The sequence below is a fragment of the Lynx rufus genome, unplaced genomic scaffold (assembly GCF_022079265.1).
Source record: "Lynx rufus isolate CCGP_SWC_20201006 ecotype Redwood Valley unplaced genomic scaffold, mLynRuf1.p SCAF_37, whole genome shotgun sequence".
Lineage (NCBI taxonomy): Eukaryota > Metazoa > Chordata > Mammalia > Carnivora > Felidae > Lynx > Lynx rufus.
Genome location: NW_025814853.1, coordinates 1,956,150 through 1,965,768, shown reverse-complemented (window position 1 = coordinate 1,965,768; position 9,619 = coordinate 1,956,150). Strand labels below are relative to the sequence as shown.

General features: G+C 63.1%; 1 protein-coding gene across 1 annotated transcript; it reads right to left on the bottom strand.

Moving 5' to 3' along the window:
- Positions 1-2,280: 2,280 nt before the first annotated feature.
- On the bottom strand, positions 2,281-8,660 carry CHMP6 (charged multivesicular body protein 6). Its single transcript, XM_047094017.1, has 8 exons — positions 8,579-8,660; positions 6,348-6,457; positions 6,160-6,247; positions 5,985-6,071; positions 5,155-5,220; positions 4,852-4,932; positions 3,792-3,846; positions 2,281-3,264 (listed from the first exon to the last, which is right to left on the bottom strand). The coding sequence occupies exons 1-8, from the start codon at positions 8,639-8,641 to the stop codon at positions 3,209-3,211; spliced, it is 606 nt and encodes a 201-aa protein (XP_046949973.1). The 5' UTR covers positions 8,642-8,660; the 3' UTR covers positions 2,281-3,208.
- Between the last annotated feature and the right edge of the window lie 959 nt (positions 8,661-9,619).

The window sequence follows — 9,619 nt, the reverse complement described above, 5'->3', positions numbered from 1 at the left end:
TTCCATCTGTTTCCAGCGTGTTCAACTTTACCTTCTGTGACATAGTTACGATAATTGCTTTCACACGTTCTTCTGATAATTCCACCACCTGGATTTCAGAGCTGGCATCTGTTGATTGTCCTTCCCTTGGAAAGTGCTCACGTTCCCATAATTCTTTGTACGTAGAGTGACTTGGGGTTGTAAACGCGGCACCTTGGCTGCCATGTTGTGTAGACTCCGGGTCAGTCCTCTGGGGAACGTGGAGCTTTGTTTTAGCAGCCTGTTAACCTGGCTGGTTCAGACCACAGGTCCTGCCGGCCTCCAGCGGCCAGTGCTCCCAGGGTTCTTGTGCATGCAAACATGGACGGGGCGGCAAGGTCTCCCTCCCGAGTTTGGGGCGCAGCTGATGAGTGACGACGGAGAGGAGCTGGCACCACCAGAAGCCCGTGTTGTCACGATACCTGACCCTCTGCCCAATGTCCCAAACTCTCCCTGTGGGATGGGCAGGGTTGCAGGGAGACCCTACGGGGTGGCCATAGGTGGGGATGAGGCGAATGCCTCCCCAGGGCAGGGCACACAGCCGGGCCAGGGTGCCCTCATCCATCCCAGGCACCCCCCCATCCCACACTGGATGCCCCCACCCCAGCCCCCCATTCTCTGCTTTTATCTACTTCCCCTGCTGCCTGTACTGGGGACAAACGCGCATCCAATTGAAGTGGTCCCAGTGCCTGGTCCTTTCCTCCCTGCCCACCCATTCTTATCCCAGGCACATGCCAGCTGCCCAGGCAGTCTTCTCTGGCCAGATGGCACCCTGTCCTGTCCCCCATAAGCCTCTCCCACCTGTTTTCCCAGCGCCCACTGATCTTGGGTAGGAAACCAGCTCGGCCACCAGGGCTGGAACTCAACATTGTCTGTAACATTCGTGGGTCCTATGTCCTTAGATTAGAACGGAGTTGGGTCAGGCTCACGGGGCTGGTGTTTTAGGACCAGGGCAGGATCAATGTGGGTCTCATCCTATCAAGGGGGGCCACCCTCGACCCTTATATGCACACACACAGGGGGCTGACAACCTCCGAGGCCAGAGCCCAGGAGGCAGCTCAAGGTCACGTGGGGTTTCGGGGCAAAACCTCCCTTGGTGAACAAGATAAACGTGTAAAAAGAAAGAGGGTGAATGAGTGGTAGGCAGGATCGAACTTAGACAGTGAGAGAGGACAAGGTCCCTCCTCTCTGATTTCTAGGTTGTTTCAGGAGAGGAAGGTGCCCCTTGCCCGTGCTGCTGTGGGACGGTGGCTGTGTCCCATCCCAGGGAGCGGGGGGTGCCCGGGCAGGGGGGCCAGCAGACCTGGGCAGGCTGTCCAGGCGTTCGCCAGGAGGGCAGTCAGAGCCCCGACATCCCACTAGGCAGCCCCAGTGGTGAGACCATCAGGGAGGCCAGTCCGTGCACTGGAAAGGTCAGGCTTCACAGACAAGCCCGAGCTCTGGGGTCCTGGAGAGCAGAGGGAAAGGAAGGGGGTCCACCCCGCTGGTGGGAGTCTGTGTCTCCCCCCAACCAGGCCATCCGTTCCCTCCACGCCCTCAGACTGGCAGCTGCAGTGGGACAGGATCGTCGGATGGAAAGGCAGCCTGCTCCTCCTTGTCTATCAGAACTGCCCTCAGGACCCTTGTGCAGTCTTGGGGACAGGTGGCCGTGTCACCAAAAACAAATGGGTGGGGCCCTGCAGCCAGACTGGGAATGGCAACGCCAGTTTCCTGCCAAATCCCCCCAATTGGCAGAGCGCCCCCTCCTGGCTGAGGCGTGCATTACACCTGAAACTCCTGCCAACCCCCTGGCAACTTGCCTGCATCCCATCACTGAGCCCTCTGTGAAGGGCAGGGAAGCCCCTTACGTGGGACACCCCCATCTATTCCTTGCCGTTGCCTGCTGGCTCCCTGGGGCCTGTGGCTTCCCACCTGGGTACCGGGACTCTAAACCAGCCCCCTCCTGGAGCTGCCCAACCGACCGCCCTCCCTCACTTTGAGGGGCCTGAGCTTGGCCCTGGGGAATGAGGCCGCCAGTGTCCCTTCTACAGGCAGCTGCCCGGAGCACAGGGCACCCCCAGTGCTGGAGCCCCGGCCTGCCTTCTGCCCACAGCCTGGCGCAGTGAAGGCCTCCACCTGTCCCTGTGTCCCCAGCCCCCAGGCAGGTGCTCTCGAGTGAATCCCTGTGAGGGTCAGGGGGCCGTGTTCCAGGGACCCTAGAGGAGAGGAGCCACACTTTAACCCACCCAGGTACCCGCACAGACCCCACTCCATGAGGCCAGAGACCATGCAGGCATCAATTTTAATATGGGGCTGACCCGTTTGGGGCTCCCTCCTTGTTGGGAGTGAAACGTTGTCGGGATTGTCCGATACCAAAACGAACCGTTAACTAGGGAAGCCGTTTCCAGCTTCCAAGCGCGTGCCCGGCGGCTGACGGCTCAGGGGTGGCGGGTCGCAGAGCCCCGGGTCTCTGGCCGGTTCCTGAGCCCAAGCTGCGCGGAGTCCCAGACAATGGGGGCCAGAGCCACCAGAGCAGGCCCGTCAGCACCTCCGGGAACCCCAGCAAGGCCTCTGGCTCTCCGGGAACATCCCTTTGCAGCGGGCCGAGCCTCTGCACACAGGCCCCCAGGCGAAGCTCGGGCGGGGCTCCCGCAGCCGTCAGTCCAGCAGGGATGCGCCCCTTCCGGTCCAACGCCCCCAAACGCCGACACAGAAGAGGGGAGCTTTCCGCCCCCGAACCGACGCGGAAGCTGGGCAGGTCAGGAAGCTGCCCGCCAGCTGGCAGGAGCAGCAGGAAGTGAAAAAGGGAAGGGAAAGAAGCTAGGTTTGACGCGCCTTCCAAAGAGAGGGAGCTGGGGAGAAGGTGGCCGGTGGAGCCTCGAGGGGCCGGGGACGGGAGTGTGGCCAGCACCAGGAGCGACGGGCCTGCCTGCGGCCGCATGGGGACCACGGCCTCAGAAGCTGTTTGGCCGGAGGGTGTGAATGTTGCCACTGAATCCAGAGAGGAGAGCGAGCCTGTGGCGCCAGGGAAACGCTCTGCGGAGTCAGCCTGGCGTCTGGCCCTGTGCGCCCCACACTCTGCTTCGTCAGCACCCGACCGGCCTGGCCTGGCGCCGGCCTCCTGGGAGCCCGTCAGGTCGGGCCGCGCACCAAACTCTGTGGGCCCCAGTCTCTGGGGAGTCCCCGCCAGTCCCAGGCCAAGGAGGCCACGTTATGAGGCTGCAAGCACGTCCGCCTGCTGGGGCCTGGCCTTGGTGGGGGCTTTTTCTGTAGAGGAAAGAAAGAGGTGTTTGTCGGGTGCAGAAGACCCCACGGGCAGAAACTCCCAGAGGAGAAGGAAGGCGGCAAGGAGCCAGGTCCCAGGGTTGCGTGCGGGGCTGAGGGTGGGGACCTCGACCGCAGCAGCCCGTCGCAAGCACTCGGGAGCCCTGCGAGGAGGAAGGACGGGGAGGGGCAGAAAGAAACGCAGAGGGCCCACCAGCCACCGGGGCCCCGGCGGGGCGCAGGGCCACGGGGCTGTGCTACGTAGAGGGTGGCTGGTTCTGGGGTCGACCCGGCCTTTCCCCAGCTCTGCCTGCGGGACACGCCTCTCCGAAGGGGTTCGGCTCTTTCAAGGCTCCCCCCCTCCCCGCCGGAAACCGGGCCCGACCCCCAAGCAGGCCTGTGCCCCTCACCCACCCAGCTGGGGAGGCAGGAACCAACTTCCACCGAGCGGAAGGGCGGGACCCTGCGGCCGGGGCATTTCACTTCGTTCTAGAACACAGGTCCTCCGCAGGACAGAACAAGAAGCGTACCTGGTTTCTTCTCGGGGAGAGGCTCTGAAGGAACCTCGGGGAGGTCCAGCTGCTCCTGCAAGAGGCAGAGGGAGAGGCGGTGAGACCATCCAAACAAGAGCCCGGCTGTGGAAAGCTCCAGAGCGCCTCCTCCTCGGTCTCCGGCATCTGAGACTTGACTCACTTGGGGCTTCCCTAGAGATCCCGGGTCACACTCTGGCCATGCGGGGCCGGGGGCTTTGAACCCCGTGCCCACCCGGGTGGAAGGGGCGGCTCTGTGGCAGCGTGCCCGGCCCAGGGGCGCTGGGCTGCCTCTCGGACAACACATGGCAGTTCACCTCCCAGCTGGCTTCCCTGGCTGCTTAGGGGGCACCCGGGTCCTCGGGAGGAAGGACGTCAGGAGGCAGGTGCACATGGGACACCGGAGGGCAGAGAGCAGGGACGCTAACTCGTCCCGCAGGTGCAGGGAGTGGCAGGCTGGTGGGCACAGGCTGGGGGCATCCCGAAGCCATGGCCCAGCGACGGAGGCGTCCCCATCGGGGAGCAGACACACACCACGGGGCCTGCGCGTGGCAAGGCCGCCTGGTAGAGGGAGGCGGGCCCGGGGCTCTGCAGGGAGGGACCTGGCCACGGCGGGTGAGAGGTGCCATACGGGCACTGCCTGCTCAGCCGCCTGCAACACTCTCGAGGGGACAACCCGGGGAATGTTCTCTCCAGGCCGGGTTCTCCCTGCTGTCACCGGGCAGATAAGAACCACCTCAGTTTAACATAAATTCGACTTATTTTAGGAGGGAACACCACTCGCAAAGCCAGGATTGCGTGCTCCTGTAAAGCCCAATAAAGGTGCCGGTCCAAGGCCAACGATCACACGGGGCAGAGGCCTTCTGCGAGTCCTGTCACCTGAGTGATTGTGCTCAGTCCTGGGGGTCCTGTCACCTGAGTGATCACGCTCAGTCCTGGGGGTCCTGTCACCTGAGTGACTGCACTCAGTCCCGGGACTCCTCTCACCTGGGTGATTATGCTCAGTCCTGGGGTGTTCTATCACCTGGGAGACCGTGCTCAGTGCGGGGGGTCCTCTCACCTGGGTGATTGCGTTCAGCTCCTCCAGGATGGTGTCTTCATCCTCCTGAGTGAAACTTCCTGACAGCAGCTCATCTATTTGCTGTAAAGGGAGGAGGGGAGGTGAGGACCGTGGCCAGGCTGGGGCAGAGGGTGCAGCGGCCCCTTGTGGAGGAAGGAGACAGCCCGTCGCTCCAGGCCCCCCTCACTTGAGAGGAGGTGAGCACCAGAAGCACAGAAGTCATGGCTCTGGAGGGTGGCTGGGGGTTCATGCAGGTGGCGGGTGCAGGAGGAAGGTGGTCCCCGCTGGCCCAGCAACACCTACCCGCTGGTACTCCACGGCCTCCTGGGTCTCCTCCAGTATCCGCTCCACTTCTTCTAAGGACATCACCTAGTCGGTCGGGACTCTGGTCAGCGAGGCGTGTAACAGCGCCTCGCGTTACGGCCACCTGGAGCGGCAGGGCGCAAGCCCGGCCGAGCCGACGCCACGTGGCTCTGGTCATTTCTGCCGTTGGCTGGGCCCGCCCACGGGGGCTCCGGGCCGTTGCACCTGTCTTTTCAGAAGCCCTGACTGCACCGCCCAGACTTCCGCTGGCCCATTGCCCCAGACCCTCGGGCTCCCCAACCAATCCGCGCACGTCCAGGTAAAAGTAAGTAAAACTTGACTCGATTCCTTCTGGGTTCGAAGCAGCACGCTGACTTGTGGGGCAGGGGCACACCGCGGACAGCCGGGACAGCCGGGCAGCCGCAGAGCCATCCGCCGGTCACCTCTCCGGTGGCCCAGGGTCTCTCCGGGCCTCACCTCTTCTTTGGCCACCCACCCCTGGGCCGCTTCCTGTGGTGAGGCCGTGTTAACCTCCTCCGGGAAGCCCTCCAGTTAGTTCACACACCCCTCACGCACCCTCACCGGACCCTCACCTGAGCGCGTGGACCCACTTTGTCGTCGGTGCCCGTCACCCCGTTCTCGGGTCAACACCCCGAGCTGGTCTTGCCCCCGACACGGGCGCCCTCTCCCGAGAGCCACTGGCTCGCCCACGCTCCCAGCCAGCACAGACGCCTCTTCGCCAATGGCCCGGGCACAGGCGTGGCCTCAGGACCGAGCCCCGCCTCCCTCGTCCCGCGGAGCTCCGTCCTCTCTGCCGCCCAGGACCTTACCTGGTGCATCTTCTTCAGACACTCGTTTCCAATCTGCAGCCCTTCGACCACCTTCATCTCAATCTGGGCGAACTCGATGTTCTGGACCTGGGGCGGACGCCGAACAGACGGGGCGGTCGGGGGGCCTGCCTTCCCCACCCCTTCCCCCCAGCTCCCTGCCACCCGCGCGGCCTACCATGGTTTCCAGGCTGGTGATTTGGTTTTCTGTCTTGTCCAGAAGCTGCTCCTGGTACCGCTTCTTCTTCAGCAGCAGCTTGGCACGTCTGCGGAAGGCACCCGGGCAGTGACCCGGCCGCCGGGCCCCGGCCGCCCCCCTGGCCTCGCCCGCCCCCCTGCTCTCGGTCCGCCCTGGGCCCCACTCACTCCTTCCTCCCGTCCCGCAGGAGCTGCCTGGCGATCTCCCGCTCCCTCTCCAGCTGTTGGGTGATCCTCTTCTGGTACTGCTTCAGCTTATCCCGCTGCTGCTTCAGTTGCTGCGGAAGAGCAGGCCTGGGTCCACACGGCGCCCATGCTGGCACTGGCTAGGCCGGCCTGGAAGCCGCCCCCCCCCCGCCCGCCCCGAAACACAGCTCTCTGTGGGGACAAGTCTGCCCCCTCGGGCACATCTGGAGACACCTGCGGCTGTCGGAACTGGGGGGTGCTGCTGCTGGCGTCAGTGGGTAGAGGCCAGGGACACCGTTTACATCTTGCCGTGCCCAGGGTGGCCCCGGCACAGACAGTGAACCCGCCCCCCACGTGTCCGCAGCGCCAAGGTGGAGTGTCCGCTCCCAGAGTGACATCACTCAAAATGATGGCAACAGCCATCACTGGGCCTGCCCTGGGGCAGGTCGGAGAGTGTCACCAGTGCCTCAGAGGTTCAGAGACGACACAGAAGTGCACCAGAGAGCCACCGTCCCACCCAGCCTCAGCGAGGGTTGGGGGCCTCCCCTCCCGGCCTCAGACGTGTCCTTAATGTGTTCAGCTGCCCTGCTCGTCACTTATCGCCGTGTCCGAGTGGACAGACGGCCTGTTTGGGTGAAGTGTTTGCTTGACCTGGCCAAGCACCCGGGACCCCCACGTACTGTCCCGGAGAGGAAGCACGGCCGTTTACGCGTCAGGTAATTCTGCCTTTTCTCAGGCCTTTCCCATTTCTTCCAAATTCACCTGAAATGATGACGCTATGGCAAGCGCCTGCAGGACAGGGCGTTTCTCATACGTGCGATTCTATCTTTAGGATCCGCTGCTGTGACTGAACTACGGCAAGGGTCAGGCACACCTTTAAGACTCAGTATAGTGAGACATCATCCCCTAGTGTAGACGCGTCTGCAGGGACCTCTCACAGCCCCTCCACAGCACGTTCTCTCTAGCGCCTGCCCGGTGCACCGGGTGGCCTGTGGGGCAGGCTGGGTGATGGCTGCACGCCTTCTCCTGGCTGCAGTGCAAGGCACCCACTATCCTGCTCCCACGGCTCAGACACACCGGGGCCAGCCTGCGTGCCCAGTCTTCTCAGCCCTGGCCGCTGTTCCTCCCCAGGAGCTGAGCCCCTGCCCCGCCCCTGCCCTTCGGGCCATTATCCAAGCTGGTTTAGTACAAAGTGTGGAAGACAGCTAAACGCAGCAGGTGTGGCCAGGCTGCCCCCTTTGTAAACTTCATAAGGGGTATCCGTGGAGGGTCACAGGACGGACAGCACACTGGGGCATGGAGTTTCTCAGCTCAGCTTTTCATCCTAGGAACACACCAGGCAGTAATTTGTTTTATTGTGTGCAAACCGCGTTGTTACAGTGCGGACCCACCAAACAATCCCTGGCAAGTAGAAAAGCCTGGAAGAGAAACCCAAAAGCGACTCCTTGAAGAGAATCACCTTGGGGGCTTCAGCTCTCCGCCAGGGCCTGACCCCTGCCTCCCTAGTGCCTGTGCCCCTCTTCCCATTCAGCACCCAACGCTGCTCACATTTTCTCTAGTGGCAAACGTGCCTGTTTCCTCTCCACGTGGGGGAACTTCAGTTAAGAGCCGTTTATAACACGGTTTCTGAAGCCAAGGAGTGGGGGGAATCTGTCATTTGAATTTGTTTCTCTCTTAGCACAAATTAATGCATTTTTGCTGCAGAAATTTTTGCAAAGCAAGCAAAGGTAAACTCTGCTCAAATTTTGGACCACCTCCTTCCCGGTACGTTTTTCTCCTTGCAAAACTGGATTCCTCTGGACGTGCCTTTCCCCTTAACGTATCATACAATTCTTTCCACGCAAACGAGCTTTCTCCCGGAGCTCCCCGGAAACAGCGGCGTGGGGCGGTGGCAGACGAGCCCATCACCCTCGCTCGGCGCCCCGGCGCCGGCCACACGGCGGGGCGGCCCGGAACGTGGGACTCGGGACCTGCCACCTGCGAGCGCGCGCTCGCCGGGACACCAGGTGTGACCACGACTCAGCGCGACACTCGGCGCCGCCCCCCGAAACCGCGGCCCGGTCTAGTCCCCGCGCCGGTCGCCGGCAGCCTGCGGTCCGGCGCAGCGACGCGGCTGCGAGAAGCCCGCCCGGCGGGGGGGGCGGGGGCAGGCCCTCCCGGGGCCGCAGCCCTGCCTCAGTCTCCCCGCCGTCGCCGGGGGGCCGGGTTCTCACCAGGACGGCCTTGTCTTGCTCTGTGACCCGGCTCTGCCTCTTGCGGCCGAACAGGTTGCCCATGGCGCCCCGGCCCGCGGCCCCGCCCGCCGCCGCCCTCCCGGCCTCCGTACTCCGGCCCCGCCCCCTACGGCGGCCGCGCAGGGCCAGGCGCCGCAGACGGCGAAACGTCTGCGGGCGAGCTGAAGGCGGGCCCCGGGTTCGAATCCGCCCCCGCACGCCTTGGCGACGATGGCACGGTGATACTGCGGGCAGGGCCTCGGCAGCCCTAAATGATGCATTTCACGTGCACTTCCAGAATGTCCCCCAGCATTGCAAACGAAGACAAAGTTCCAGTCTCGGGTTAGGTGGGATCCTTCCCGGTACAGTCTCCCCCCGCCCCCTGGCTGGTGCCGACCACAAAATGCTGCGATTAGTGATGTTCTGTACAACCTGTGGGCTTACAGGTGTCCATGGAGACGCTACCTGGGCAGCACATGTCCACGCGGCCCCGCGACCGGTGGCTCTTGCCCAACACGGCTGTCTCAACTCCTGGTTCTGTGTCCCCCCCACCCTGCAGAAGCCTCGGGCCGTTGGCGGTAAACCCCCTGAAGAGGATTTGCAGGGGGAGCCACTGACCCCTGCATCCCTGGTTCCCACCTGCGTCTTTCCGGCGTTCGGAGGGTACACGGGGTCTCACAGGACAGCACCCAGCCCCGATCAGTCTCCCTGGATGATCCTGATGAGGGAGCATAAGGCACGCTGAGGGCCAGGTCCCAGCTAGCATTACGCCCCCCCCCCCCCCCCCCGCCCCTACAGGGCGGGATGAGTGTGATTATTTCCCAGGCACTCCTGGCTGCCCAGGGACAAAGGAAAGGACAGAGACAGAAAACAAATGGTTAACCTGCTAAGGGTCTCCATCAGTTTACAAACATCTTAATACAATCACACAAAAAAGGGCAATCTTCTAAAGTCCAGAACTCCCTACTGTGTGAAGTTAATACTTTGCTACAGGGAAAAACCACCTTAGCTTGTCAGTAGCTAGGCCTCCAGTGATCAGTG

Coding starts and splice junctions, on each gene's coding strand:
- CHMP6 (XM_047094017.1), bottom strand. CDS start 8,641: ATGGGCAACCTGTTCGGCCGCAAGAGGCAGAGCCGGGTCACAGAGCAA. Junction 6,072..6,159: donor TCACCAGCCTGGAAACCATG/GTAGGCCGCGCG, acceptor CGTCCGCCCCAG/GTCCAGAACATCGAGTTCGC. Junction 5,221..5,984: donor GTCTGAAGAAGATGCACCAG/GTAAGGTCCTGG, acceptor CCGACCGACTAG/GTGATGTCCTTAGAAGAAGT.